The 14,285-nt window shown below is 34.3% G+C and overlaps 3 protein-coding genes across 4 annotated transcripts; 2 read left to right on the forward strand and 1 right to left on the reverse strand.

Annotated features, from left to right (window-relative positions):
• The first annotated feature begins 9 nt into the window (after positions 1-9).
• LOC103874182 lies at positions 10-868 on the forward strand. Its single transcript, XM_009152594.3, has 2 exons — positions 10-373; positions 439-868. Exons 1-2 carry the CDS (start codon positions 194-196, stop codon positions 610-612), a joined length of 354 nt encoding a protein of 117 aa, XP_009150842.1. The 5' UTR covers positions 10-193; the 3' UTR covers positions 613-868.
• Positions 869-1,153: 285 nt separating this feature from the next.
• On the forward strand, positions 1,154-3,982 carry LOC103874184 (damage-control phosphatase At2g17340). 2 transcript variants are annotated; one of them, XM_009152596.3, is made up of 12 exons: positions 1,154-1,675; positions 1,934-1,999; positions 2,217-2,283; positions 2,378-2,446; positions 2,536-2,676; positions 2,757-2,885; positions 2,966-3,052; positions 3,131-3,205; positions 3,288-3,365; positions 3,445-3,522; positions 3,617-3,683; positions 3,767-3,982. In XM_009152596.3, the coding sequence occupies exons 1-12, from the start codon at positions 1,518-1,520 to the stop codon at positions 3,778-3,780; spliced, it is 1,029 nt and encodes a 342-aa protein (XP_009150844.1). In that variant the 5' UTR covers positions 1,154-1,517; the 3' UTR covers positions 3,781-3,982. The 2 variants fall into 2 exon arrangements, with proteins under 2 accessions (XP_009150844.1, XP_009150843.1); XM_009152595.3 differs by having other exon boundaries at positions 3,617-3,679.
• A 6,837-nt stretch (positions 3,983-10,819) lies between these two features.
• On the reverse strand, positions 10,820-13,085 carry LOC103874185 (calcium-dependent protein kinase 6). Its single transcript, XM_033273623.1, has 7 exons — positions 12,383-13,085; positions 12,125-12,268; positions 11,758-11,910; positions 11,557-11,672; positions 11,316-11,483; positions 11,007-11,231; positions 10,820-10,930 (listed from the first exon to the last, which is right to left on the reverse strand). Exons 1-7 carry the CDS (start codon positions 13,083-13,085, stop codon positions 10,820-10,822), a joined length of 1,620 nt encoding a protein of 539 aa, XP_033129514.1.
• Between the last annotated feature and the right edge of the window lie 1,200 nt (positions 13,086-14,285).

Here is a 14,285-nt window from a genome sequence, read left to right on the forward strand (position 1 = left end):
AGGTGAGCCCAAATACATTCCACCAATCGTGAATGGTCTCTGTCCTCCTCCACAAGTCGCACGCAAAGCTCCACGAGAGAAAGGATCCGAATCCACCATACTTTGAAAATCGTTAGTCGGTTTAAGAAAGGAATAGATTGTTAAGACTGATGCAAGCGGTTAGGGTGAGGAAGTTTTGTGAAGGATAAAAATAATGTCTCTGAGGATAAAAGTGGTGGTGGATAAGTTTGTGGAGGAGCTAAAGCAAGCTCTGGACGCCGATATACAAGATCGGATCATGAAGGAGAGGGAGATGCAGAGCTACATCGAGGAGCGAGAGCGCGAAGTCGCTGAGCGAGAAGCCGCCTGGAAAGCTGAGCTCTCTCGCCGCGAGGTTATTTATACCTGAAATGTTAGGGTTTTGAGAAATGTGCTGATTTTATGATTGATTGATTGCAGACGGAGATCGCTAGACAGGAAGCGAGGTTGAAGATGGAGAGAGAGAATCTGGAGAAGGAGAAGAGCGTTCTCATGGGGACTGCGTCGAACCAGGATAATCAAGACGGCGCTCTGGAGATTACTGTCAGCGGTGAGAAGTATCGGTGTCTTAGATTCTCCAAGGCCAAGAAATGAGCGCACAAAGTCACTTTACAGTGCTGTTTCATGCTTAGGGTTTGTTTGATTGATGTGCCTGCTATATCTTACACTGTGTTGTGGTACCTATGAAGAACATTCTAGGGCTCAGTGTTGGTTTGGAGATCTTATGTTCTTGGAAGATGAATTCTCACTCAAGGAAAGGAAGTATCTGTCTGCCTTCCTTTAGTTTTATCTTTTTTGCTATGAATCTAAACTTACTGGTCTATTCAAGGATTGGATGTTGTGGTTTGGATTGAATTTTGATCAACTGACTACTTTAACCAACTCTTTTTTACTTGTCAAGGTGTGTACTAGTCATAAGTTTCCAGCTGATTTTTCAGTTGTCAACTCCTGTATACTGGAACTTGTATATGCTTGCTTGATTACCGAAGAGGTTTCTCCTGAGTCCAAGATGGCATCAGTATATTTTGTTCAGTAGATAGCTGCAGGGAACAGGAGCTCCAGCTTATTTAAGCGAATATTGAACAACACTTGCCAGTTTCCAAAAAGCTTGGTTAAGCGAATATCTTGTCTGAAATCAACAACATAAGGGACACATGTGAATCTTCTTCCACACCAACTTAAGCACTGGCTTTGATTTATGTACGTCTACCCTCAAAACAAGTTCACTTGGATTGGCCAGAAAGACAACTCAGTGTCATGTTTTCCATGTCTTTGAAGCCCAAAAACCCCCTAACTCCTTTTACTTCCTGATCTTCTCTGTCTGATCTCGTTGTGGAAACTATAAACACCACAAAGTTTGGAACTTGGCTACACTATCTGGATTTAAATACAAACAAAAACCAGAAACAGAAGACATCTAATCGTGTGGTGGTGAAGATACAGCAGTCTAGCGTCAGACATAAAAAGACGTTAAAGCTCACAGAGTGGTAGAAAGAGAAATGGAGATGGTACCGTTTCCACTAATACCGAAGCCAATAGAAGTAAACTACAGGGCTTGCACCATTCCTTACAGATTCCCTTCGGATAATCCCAAGATTGCCACTCCCACTGAGATCTCCTGGATCAACGTCTTCGCCAACTCCATCCCTTCTTTCAAGTTTCTTCTCTCTCTCTTTAATCTTGAGTTTTTTTTTTTGTTAACCAGTGATTATTCATGTTGATCGGGTGCTTTGATTTTGTAATCAAGAATTAACAGGAAACTCTCGTTGGTAGTTGTAGCGTTGACTTATCTGGATTTTTCATGAGCTTTGTTACTTAAGTAAAATGAGGAGGAAACGATAGGGTTGCTTCTGAAACCTTATAGAAAACATATTAACTAGAAAATCTCAATCTTCGAAATCTGTTTCATTCGCAGGAAACGTGCAGAAAGTGATACAACTGTTTCAGATGCTCCTGCAAGAGCTCAACAATTTGCAGAAAGGTACATTTTTGTGTGTGGTATTTACTCAAGGTTTGTATCCTAAGAAATCTCTTGCTAGTGTCACCTTCATCAGGTAGACGAGTTTTGTGTCCTGCTTGTTTGTGTGTGTGTGTGTGTTTATCATAATTTCTGAAGTACTCTTGAAGTGTATGCAATTCAGAGATTGTGTTTAAGCCTCTTCGATTTGCGTTTAATATCTTACTTTGAATATGGGAAGATATGGGGGAATTCTAGAAGACTGGAAGAAAGATCCAGAGAGCCATGGCGGTCCACCAGATGGCGTTGTAAGTCAGAAGAATGGCCCCTTGAATTGTATGATCACTACTACACTGTAGTGATGAGCTTTGTTTTACATGGAGCTTTATGGTTTGTTTACAGAGTCTCGGCAGAGCTCGTGAGCATTTACTCAGAGAGTTAGGATTCATGGACATATTCAAGAAAGTGAAGGTATGAATTCTCTATCTTCAGGTTTTAAGATAGCACCAGTTCTCTGATACTCTCTATCTCTCTGATTATAATGAGTTCATATTCAATAGGATGAAGAGAACGCAAAGGCTATATCTCTGTTTCCTGAAGTTGTCAGTCTGAGTGATGCTATTGAAGATGAAGGAGAGCGTTTACAAAATTTGGTGAGAGGGATGTTTGCTGGTAACATCTTCGATCTTGGTTCTGCTCAGGTAAATATCTCTTTTTCTTGTACATTCCTACAAGAAGCATGTCGTCGTCACTTACTGACTCTTGTCTTTTTTTTTTAAAGCTTGCTGAGGTGTTTTCAAGAGATGGTTTATCTTTCTTGGCTACCTCTCAAAACTTGGTTCCGAGACCTTGGGTCATTGATGACTTGGACAGCTTCCAATCCAACTGGTTCAAGAACCACTGGAAGAAGGTCACTCCTTTGTTTTGCTGCTTTATTGATACCTCAGAGATAGAGACCGCTTGAAAAAATCCATTGCTTTTTCATGACAGGCAGTGATTTTTGTTGACAACTCTGGTGCAGACATCATTTTGGGTATACTGCCGTTTGCAAGAGAGATGCTTCGTCGAGGAATGCAGGTTTCATTCTTTTTACTATTGATGCCAGAGTATATTCTAAAACTGTGCTACATATCTTCATCTTTCTTCCCTTTGAAGGTGGTGCTGGCTGCTAACGATCTGCCAGCCATCAACGATGTAACATATACCGAGCTTACAGAGATCTTGTCACAGGTAAACTGAATGAAATGATTCTTGATACTTTCAGCCTTTTTTTTTAAATGGTGATTCTGATTTAGTAGTCATGATTTACTAGTTGAATGATGAGGATGGCCAACTGATAGGCGTTGATACTTCGAATCTTCAGGTAGCAAATTCAGGGAACGACTTAGCGGTAAGAGAAATGGGGTTTTTGTTCATTAGATTCTTGAGTTTTTGTTTACCTTCTTCTCCCTCTTTAAAACATGTTTCAGGTTATAGATCTGTCAAGAGTATCACAGGAGCTTGCTGACATTTCAGCTGATGCAGACTTGGTCATCATAGAAGGCATGGTGAGTCTCAGTTTATATTGTGAAAGTGAAGAGCATTTGAACAAGTATTTTAACTAGTCTTGGCTTTGTTAACTGTGGCTGTTCTCATGATAAGGGTCGTGGTATTGAGACTAACCTTTATGCTCAGTTCAAGTGTGATTCTCTCAAGATCGGAATGGTGGGTAATTTTACTAGTGAAAAGAAATGTTTTAGTGTTTTCTTGCTTCTTTCTCCTTAGCCATGTGCCATCCTTTTTGCTATGAAGGTGAAGCATATTGAAGTAGCAGAGTTTCTTGGAGGGAGGCTCTATGACTGCGTTTTCAAATACAATGAAGTTTAATTTTATCTCAGTGATCTTCTCTCTGTTTGACTTCTCCCCAACAGAGTGATTATTTTTTACGAAAATTGAGAATTGAAATTTGTGCTTGCTTAAATTGAGTATCTCAGGTTTTATATTTTTTTATAAAACATTTAACCAATAGACTCTGTGGCGTGCAGGGGCAGATCTAGAAAAATATTTTATATGGGACACAATATATTTAAGGGAAATTACCAAAAATGACTTAAAACTTAATTTTAAACTAGAGATTGACCCGCACGCCCGTGCGGGTGTTAATTTTTACGGTTTTATAAATTATTTGTTATTTTATCATTAGTGTTATATATTTAAGATGTGTCGTCGTATAATTAATTGTATTCAAAATATTTGGATTGAATCGGGTAATAAGATTATTTTTGGTACAAATATACACTCTTTTCAGATACATTGGTAAATTAAATATTTTTATATTTCTACACATCAAAATCAAAATCATTCAGACCCGAGAGGATCCAACTCAAGCATCATACATAAATTTATAATATCCAAGTAGCGCCTAATTTAAAAATCCAAAAAAATTAATCCCGAAAGAAACAACTTGTACCTCAATGAGTATCCGAATGTCCATACTTAACTGATTTTGCAAATAGATTAAAAAGGAAACTCTTTCTATATATTTGGCAAAAATAAGAAAAATAGAAAGAATTTTTTATTTAATAAAATAGTTATATAAAGTGAAACATTAAGTGATAATAAATGTAATACTTTTTAATTATTTTGATTTAAATTATTATCTTGTTCATATAAACTATGCCTTTGAATTATGTGTTTTGCTATGTAATTTTTCACCAATTGGAACTAAGACAAAAGAAAGTTTTAGTAAAACATATTAAACCAAACTATTAACCATATGCAAAACTCGGTTATCTTACATTTTTATTTTTTTTATAATTGCACAAAGTTAATATTGATTAACTAATAAATAAAAATCTACATTATTACTTTTACGGTAAATATAATTAATGATGTGATATATTGTTAAAGTAATATAATTAATGAAATTACTAAAATAAAACTATACTTATATTTTTATACATTAATATTTGTTTTTCATAATTAGTGTTTTATATTTTATATATGTCGTAATATAACTAATTGTATTCAAAAGATCCGGATCGAATCAGATAATATGGTTATTTTTGGTACAAATATCCAAACCCGTTTCAAATACATTGGTTATTTAGATATTTTAGGGTCATATACATCAGAACCAAACTCATCCAGACTCAAAAGGATTCAACTCAAAACCTACACATAAATTTATAATATTCAAGGAGTGAGTAATTTTAAAACAAAATAAAACGATACCCGAAAGGAACGACTCGTACCTAAGTGGATATTTAGTGTTCATGCCTAACTGATTTTATAAACTAATATAAATGATATTTTTTATGTGTTTTGCTAAATTAAGTGAAACTGAAAGAGTTTTTTTTATTTAGTAAGCAATTATATTGAGTGAAAAATTAAGTGACAATGAATGTAATTCATTTTTATTATTTTGATTTAAGTTATGATTTTATTCACTAAACATGTTTTTGAATTATGTTTTTGGCTACGTAATTTTCCACTGATTGAAAAAAAAAATGTTATAGTAAATCAAATTAAAACAAACGCTTAACCTTATGCAAAACTCAGTTATTTTACTTTTTTGATTTTATAATTGACACAAAACTAATATTGATTAACTACTAAATAAAATCTACACTATTATTATTATGGTAATATAATTAATGATGTGAAATATTGTTAAGACAATATAATTAATATGAGTGAAATATGGAAATACAATTAATGTAGTACTGCTATCTTCGTTTCCAAACAATTTTCAGTTATAGTACTATTCATGTTTCCAAACATTACTAAAGTGTACTTCAGTTTTAATAATATAGATATAAAAGTGTACATTCAAATTCAGTCAAATGCAAAAATAATCTAAAAAGGTAGTGAAATTACAACAACCTTCTTATGACCAAACAAAAAACATGTATTGAGTTTTACTATTATAATCATCTCCGTGAGAATTACAAAGAAGTCCTTTGTAAATATTTTTGTTCAGTAGATCTTTAAAATAATTTAAAAAATTTATAAAATAATTTGATGGGAAAAAAAATTGAAATCATGTGATAATAAACATTTTTAAATGAGTAAATTTAGTTTTACTAAAATTGAATTATTTTCAACATAGATGAGTGAATGTAAATTAATTCATGACGGTCTTTGGTTTAGGGTTTGGTAAGATATGTTATAGTATTGTTGGTATTTTTAGGGTTAAATTTTGATTTTTTTTAATTTGACCTATATGTGTTTATTGAATATCTAATAACTTGATTTAAACACTTTCTAAGTATTTTAAAAGTAAAAGAAAGTGTTTTTTGCTTAATTTTTGATTATAGGGTTTGGAAGATTCACATAAGACTTTTGATATATCCCGTCTAAATTTTAGTAGAATTTAGGGTTTCTGTCTAAATTTTAGAAGAATTTAGGTTTTCCACCTAAATCGAACTCTTCCAGAAGTCTTTTAGAGGAAGTCCTCTCATGTATTAGATTTTAAAAATAATTAATAAATTTTATACGAAAATGCCTTGAAAGAGAAAAAAATTGAAATCATGTATTAATAAATATTTCTAAGTGATGGAAATTTAGTTTTACTAAAATTTAATTATTTTTAACATAGATGAGTGAATGTAGAGTGAGTCATGATAGCCTTTGGTTTAGGGTTTGGTAACATATGTTATAGTATTGTTGGTATTTTTAGGGTTAGATTTTGAAATCTTATCTTTTTAATTTTTTTTGTTTGACCTATATATGTTTAGTGACTATCTAATAACTTGAATTAAACACTTTCTAAGTTTCTTTTAAGTTTAAAGAAGTGTTTTTTGCTTAGTTATTTGATTATAGGGTCTGGAAGACTCCGAGAAGATTTTGGTTTAGGGTTTAGTAACATATGCTATAACATTGTTTGTATTTAGGTTTAGATTTTGGAATCTTAGCTTTTTTTAAAAAAAAAAATTGACCTATTAAACATTTTATAAGTTGATTTTAAGTCTAAAAATCTGAAATCCGAATAGATCAACTGAATCCGAATGGATATCTAAATGTCGATCCCTTGAAAAGCTATATGATAAATCTCTTATTACAACGTAAAGTAAATAATCTAATCAATTATTTCACTCCGGTGCGGATTACTATCTAGTTGTCCAAATATTTGTGGTTAATTTGAACATTAATTATTTAATATACAGACTCCACGAAAAAAAAAAAGATTCTTTCGATAGCGTGAGTCCATGTATATATAGTATCTTTGCATCCTTTAATTTTGTCCAAGTAAAGCAAAAACATACAAAAGAGCATCTACATTGGTCTAGAAGTATTTTTGAAAGACTTGAATAAAAATGGAATAACCACTAACCCGTAAGATCCCTCGTGTCAAGCAAAAGATGGCTTCATACAAACAAAAAGCATAAACTGATACATATATTACTGTATTTTATGTACAATCTATAAACAAAACTTAAAAGTCTCTAAAACAAACACATGCACCTCCATGGGCTACCGAAACAGTGATGATTATCCCCTTAGACATATTCAGAAAAAACCTTTACGTTTAAGAAGAAATGGTGTTTGCACATTTTGTAGAAATGAAGTTTCAGAATCTAACGCATTTGATTGTCATACAATGTCGGTCTAATTACCACAAGGATTGTCTCACAATTACTTATCCGAAGATTCATAAGCATACACTTACCTTCATTCATAGAAATAATGCATTCACTTCCGATGCTTGTGGGTTTGTCTGCGAGGAGGAGGTAAATATGTTCGCATGTTTACAATGTGATTTCTTTGTCCACAGAAAATGTTTTTTTTTTTACCAAAAGTTATAAAACTCACACGTCACTCACATTATCTTTCAAATACTCTATGTATTCCTAATAGAAACTTAATATGTAAAATTTGTTGGGACCACCGCACAAAACTCAAAACTGGTTATGGAGGATATATACATATGTATTGACAAATCATGTGATTATGTTGCTCATTCATATTGTGCAACAAAGAAAGCAGTATGGGATGGTAGAGATCATATCGAAGGAGAACACGAAGAAGATAGCAACTCTGAAGCTGATCTTGCGGCTTTGGTAGACATATGTGGTAAATCCATGCGCCATTTTAGCCATGATCATGACCTATTGGTACGTGAAGGAAAAGAAGATGGCCATGTATGTCAGGCATGCATCCTTCCAATTGAATTTGGTCGTTTCTTGTCTTGCAGGCAATGTGATTTCGCTCTCCACGAGGCATGTGGGAGTCTTCCCCCGAAGATGGAAAGTTCTTAGCATCGTCATCCATTAATCTTACGAATCGACATGATGAATATCGAAGAAGGATTCTTCACTTGCTATATGTCACCGAGAATCTTATGGATTCATGTATCAGTGTAGTCAAAAGGATTGTGGGTTCCAAATCGATGTAAATTGTGCTTCCTTTACGGATCCATTGAACCATATAGCCCACCCTCCACCCCCTCTCTTTTATTCAACTTCAAATTTTGAATATTTGTGCAAGGGTTGTGATCAATATTCAACGAATGTGGTGTACTATGTCACGTGCTACATCCGGTTGGACTTCAAATGTGTGACTTTACCAAGATTGGTAAAATACAAGCACGACGTTCATCCACTCACTCTATATTGTGATAAAAGTTACCAGAGATTTAAGCAGTTTTCATGGGGTGAGATATGCGAAGAAGAAATAAATGTAGAGATGTTGTACTACATCTGCCACGATTGCATCACCACTCTAAATATTGGATGCATGATAGGGAAATATCCTTATCTGAAACCTAGTCATAGGATCAAAGTGGATGGTCTCACTATAGAGATTACTACAAACAGTAGTGTTTCTCGGTCGATTTGTCATACATGTCACCGTATCTGCCAAGACAAACTGGTTTTTATGATCAGTGGGAAAGATGTATGTTTCTGTTCTTTAGATTGTGTTCATTCTTCTAGTTGAAGAACTCACTTCCATGTAAATGATTTCTTACTATAAGGTTATGTTGTTCTAATGTGAATTAAGTAAATAATAATTTCGAGAAAATTCAGTAACCCTTGTCGGAATGCTCCAAGTGTAACTCCATCACCCACCATGATGCTTGTCAATACATTTATAGAAAAGAAGTATAATTGTTATTTGACTTTTAATGAAACCTAATTTGATCACTTTAACTATGTTTTGTATCCTCTATATATATTTGGTATTTACCAATGATATTTTAATTTAGTAAAAATAGTTTTTTAGTTTAGAGATGTGAGAGAGCATATTTTCCTGACACTTTAGCATAATGACAATTCTGTTAATAATTTATGTTTGTAAGGCTAGTTGGTATTACATTTGGGCGTTCGGGTACCCATTCGGATTCGGTCCGGATCTAATCGGGTTTCGAGTTTTCGGGTTTAAAAATTTCAGCCCCATTCGGGTATTTCTAAATTTCGGTTCGGGTTTGGTTCAGATCTTTGCGGGTTCGGTTCGGGTTCGGATAACCCATTTAAATTATTTTTTAAAATTTTAATATTCATTATATGCTTAAAAATTTTCAAAATCTGTAAAACAAAATAATATATTACATATAAATTTGTATAATATATGTCAAAATACCTCAAATTAACATATAAACTGGTTTGATTTTAATATTTGGATTCAAAATCAATAGATATTTCAAGCATTGTGGTGTTTTGAAGATATTTTAGCTATTTTAGATATTTATTTTTGACTATTTATGTATATTTTCAAGTATTTTAGATAACTTAGAAGTATATTATATATTTTGGATGTTTTTAATATATATTAAATCTAAAAATAAGTAATATATTTAGGTATATAAATCTATTTCGGTTACATTCGGGTATCCGAGATATTTCGGTTTGGGTCGGATTCGGTTCTTTAGATACCAAAATTTTGAACCCGTTCGGATATTTAATCAATTTTGGTTCGGGTTTGATATTACTTTTTCGGACCGGGTGCGGTTCGGTTTTTCGGATTCGGGTTTTTTGCCCGGTCCTAGTCGGTAATAATGTTCCTCTTGTAATATACTGTACAAGGATGAATTCAGTTTGACCATTTTATGGAATATATAGTAATGAAAGGTAACATAAAATAATTCAATGCATATATTGTGAACCGTGAAGAGTATAATATGCTCCGGTAGATTATTAACCAGTGGGAGCACATGGGTTTCCGGTTTCCCTATCACGTTCCAATCTACCATATTGGGACCAACGTATGATTGACCTGTTTGGAACAACCTGAACTTTGGTTCCAAGACATCACTGTGATGACATTATTGAGACTTATTAGCTCATCATAATCCACATTCCATATCATTAAATTATTGCTCTTTTCATATATTCATATACATGTAATATGTTTGTGTGTTCATAGGTAGATGTTTTGTGTATTCGGCTGTAACAACAGAAGAGATAGACCTCGGCTTGAAGCACAGTGTTTATACTTTATATTACTCTCGTTGCCGTGTCATTACATAAATTAAATTAGAAATATGCATTAGAAATCACACAACTTATATAGCAATTACATTTGTTATCAAATGGAAGATGATTGATCTCTCAAAAACCCAAAAAGGGTCAAAGCTTTAAACAATGGAGATAAAACAAAGTTCACCAAACCTTTAACAATCGTTACAAACAAACAAAACAGAGAGACAACAGAAACAGTCCTCACATCTACTGATGAAACAGTGGGTTTTCTTATACATTTTAAACTCAAACCTTCAAGGGATTCACCTGCCTTCTTGCATCTATGAATCCAGTTATCTCTTCAGCCTTCTCTGTGATTGAAGATTGCAAATATTGATTCTGTGGAAACATTTGCAGCCTCACCGAGAAAATGTTCCAAAGACTCTGATATGTATTGTGTATGTGGCTACACATCTCTCATGCTGATGTTTAGGCTATTTTTCATTGTTCGTCTCCCAACACCAGCATTTCCCTTTTGCATCATCGCAACAAATTCGCCATAGTCAATCCGTCCATCCTATATCAAGAAACACCATATCAGCTTAAAAAGACACAAACATCGGTCTAAAACATGTCGAGAAGCAAAGCGTTACATTGTCTTGATCGACTTCTTTGATTACATCTTCAAGAAAAACATCGGTCATCCCATGTTCAACGCACGATTGTTGCAGCTCATCAATGGTAATATAACCACTTCCATCTTTATCAAAGTACTGAAACGCAGAGACGAGATGCTCTTCTCTGTCTAGTTTATTCAGATGGATTGTCGCTGCAATAAACTCGCTGTAGTCTATTGTACCACTGTTGTCAACATCAGCCTAAGATACAACAACAAGACTATTGTCATTGTCTGTCTTATATAGCGACATGAAGTAGTGTATTATAAAAGGATGCATTGTTACCGCTTCCATAAGATCTCTGATCTCAGTGTCTTTCAAAGTTGAGCCATATCTTCTCAATCCAGCTTTAAGTTCATCAAAAGTGATTGCACCGCTGTTATCAGTATCCATTGCCTCAAACATTGCTCTTAAACCTGCAATCTCTTCTTCCGAGAGGCTCTCAGCTATCACCTGATTAACCATAATTAAGTTAAATCTCAAATAAATGTGGAAAATAAAGTTCCAAAATACAAAGCTCACTCACCTTTAAAGCCATCTTCTTTAATTTATTCATTGCAGAAAACTGTTTGAGACGAGACAGAACAGCCGGATCAAGTGCTCTATCTGGTGCAACTCCGTTCTCACAGATCCATGGATGTCCTGAACAAAAGATACATAGTCTTATTATGTTGTGTGGTTGCTAAACAAATGTAAACCACTTATTGAAGATAAAGTGAATACGCACGCAAGACTTCATGAGCGGTTAAGCGTTCAGAAGGTCTAGAGCATAACATCTTGCTGATCAGATCTTTAGCACTGTCTGATATAACAGGCCACGGGTCTGACTCAAAGTCGACATCCCCTTTCAAGACAGCATCAAATATTCCTTGTTGTGTTTCTGATTCCATTAACACAAAACCAAACTTCAGGAAATCTAGTTTATGGTAATCTTATTGGTCATCTAAGTTTGTAAGGAAAGATATAGATAGTAATCTTCTCGGACTAAAGTTGTCAAAACAGTTTTTTTAAAGCAATTTAACATTACTTCAAAAAAAAAGAGAAAAATCTAGTTTATGGCATTAAGAGAAGCACATTTTAAGCGTAACGCATACCTGCCCAAAAGGGAGGGACACCACTTAGTAAAATATAGAGAATAACACCAGCAGTCCACACATCAGCTTCTGGACCATAATGTTTTAAAAGAACCTCTGGAGCAACGTAATATGGACTTCCAACAACATCCTTGAATATTTGGCCTGAAATTATAATAAATAAAACACATTTAGGCAAAGCAAAATGAACACTCTATAATAGATCAAGCTCTACAGTTTACCTAAGATGCTCTGACACTAAAGAAGATACCACATTACCTGGTTTGAAGAAAACAGAGAGACCAAAATCAATGGCCTTGAGAGAGAAATCATCATCCTTATTAACCAACAAGAAATTCTCAGGCTTCAAGTCTCTATGCATGACACCAAGAGAATGGCACGCCTCAACAACACCGACAACAATCTTGGTCAGCTCGGCAGCTTTCCTCTCGCTGTAATGCCCTCTCTGAATAATCCTATCAAACAACTCACCACCAGCACAAACCTCCATCACAATGTGAACATACAAAGGGTCCTCATAAGCTCCTTTGATCGTAACAATGTTCTTGTGACCCGCCAAATGGTGCATTATCTGAATCTCCCTCCTAACATCCTCGACATCTTCCTTCGAGATCAGTTTCCTCTTGGATATAGATTTACAAGCGTAGTCAACACCTGTGGCGACCTCGGTGCAAAGATACGTCGTCCCGAATTGTCCTTGTCCTAACTTGCGGCTCAAGGTGTATAGATCGCGGATGTTGGGAGTCTTGTGACCAAGAACGTAGTAAGCTTGATTGTCCATGTTACGCCGTATAAAAGGTTCTTTTAAAGGAACGGGATTGTTGTTCGAATCTTCTTTGGGGAAGTCTTGTTCTGCGGTCGGAGAATGATCGTTGGTGGTGGTTCTTGAATTTTCCTCGGGACGACTATTATTTCCCTCGTAGACTTTGTCCTTAAAAGAACCACGACATGAATTGCCCATGAAACTTTATATTTACAATTTTCAGCTTCTTCTTCTTCTCTTCATCCAACAAACACTATTAATGGAGATAAAAAAAAATTAGATAAGAAACCCAAATAAAAAAAAAGAGAAGCAATTTTTTTTCAGAAGTTTCGAACTTGGAATGAGATCAGATCCCCCACATCAGATCAAGCATCATAAATCATAAAATTTTGTTCATCGACCATTTGACCAAAAATAATCAAAAGAAATAATAAATGAGGAATCTATTATAAAAAGAAACACAACAAAAACAGAGGATCTTGTACCTGAATAGCAGAACAGAGGAGCTTGTACCAAAATAGCAGAACAGAGGATTAGGATTAGGATTAAGATTAAGAATTCTGATTACTATTGTTGAGAGAATGGGCTAGTGGATGCGCTGAATCAACAATCAGAGTGTAAAGATTTATTCTTTTGTGGATTTGTTATGATGATGAAGGAGAGAGGATGGTGCAAACGAGGAAAGGGGGTCTTAGTGCTCATCACCTAAACGTTGTTTCGTCTCACCTTCTTCATTCGTTTCCCATTTAATTATTATTTAATCATCTGGTCTAATGATAGTTGCAACTTGCAAAGTAGCGAATTTAAAATTGTTAATCTTGTAAACAAGAAAAGTTATTTTTGTGAGAATGATTATAAGCCAAACGTTGTAGCTTTATTAGAGTTGGGATGTGCTTACAATGCCCAACTTAGCTCGTTACAAGAATACCTATTGTTAGATGCATATAGTTAAGAGTTAGTTTACCAACTAACAGTTGACGACTAATTGATTTTATGAGAACTTAAGACTTATTATGTTGACTTTTCAGATTGGTTGATGAAGATTGTACATTTTTCGCCTTTTTTGCATCATCATCTCTTTTCTTACAATGACAGAGACGTGAGACATGTCACTGTCGGCTAGTGATTATAGGATCGCATGTCTCCGCACGTGACCACGAATTTAGTTTCGGACTACAGTTGTTTCCTATAGATAATTATTGTACATTCCTTTTTTTTTATAGAAAGTCAAATTATACATACTTATTATACAAAATATAGAAATAATACCATCGCCTAATTGTGATAGATTCACGTTATCACAAATATAAATATATGCACAGTATTAACATTGTTATTACGGATCTAGATCGTAGAAGATAACTCATAAATCCAACCAAAATTTTATTCATTTAATCA

This window comes from Brassica rapa, chromosome A06 (genome assembly GCF_000309985.2).
Source record: "Brassica rapa cultivar Chiifu-401-42 chromosome A06, CAAS_Brap_v3.01, whole genome shotgun sequence".
NCBI lineage: Eukaryota > Viridiplantae > Streptophyta > Magnoliopsida > Brassicales > Brassicaceae > Brassica > Brassica rapa.

What these genes read in the sequence shown, in the direction of transcription:
- LOC103874182 (XM_009152594.3), top strand. Translation starts at nt 194, where the DNA reads ATGTCTCTGAGGATAAAAGTGGTGGTGGATAAGTTTGTGGAGGAGCTA. An exon ending in CTGAGCTCTCTCGCCGCGAG is followed by an intron (nt 374 to 438) that starts GTTATTTATACC and finishes GATTGATTGCAG; the next exon opens with ACGGAGATCGCTAGACAGGA.
- LOC103874184 (XM_009152595.3), top strand. Translation starts at nt 1,518, where the DNA reads ATGGAGATGGTACCGTTTCCACTAATACCGAAGCCAATAGAAGTAAAC. An exon ending in ACATATTCAAGAAAGTGAAG is followed by an intron (nt 2,447 to 2,535) that starts GTATGAATTCTC and finishes CATATTCAATAG; the next exon opens with GATGAAGAGAACGCAAAGGC. An exon ending in TGCTTCGTCGAGGAATGCAG is followed by an intron (nt 3,053 to 3,130) that starts GTTTCATTCTTT and finishes TTCCCTTTGAAG; the next exon opens with GTGGTGCTGGCTGCTAACGA.
- LOC103874185 (XM_033273623.1), bottom strand. Translation starts at nt 13,085, where the DNA reads ATGGGCAATTCATGTCGTGGTTCTTTTAAGGACAAAGTCTACGAGGGA. An exon ending in TGTCCCTCCCTTTTGGGCAG is followed by an intron (nt 11,911 to 12,124) that starts GTATGCGTTACG and finishes TAATGGAATCAG; the next exon opens with AAACACAACAAGGAATATTT. An exon ending in TAAAGAAGATGGCTTTAAAG is followed by an intron (nt 11,484 to 11,556) that starts GTGAGTGAGCTT and finishes ATGGTTAATCAG; the next exon opens with GTGATAGCTGAGAGCCTCTC.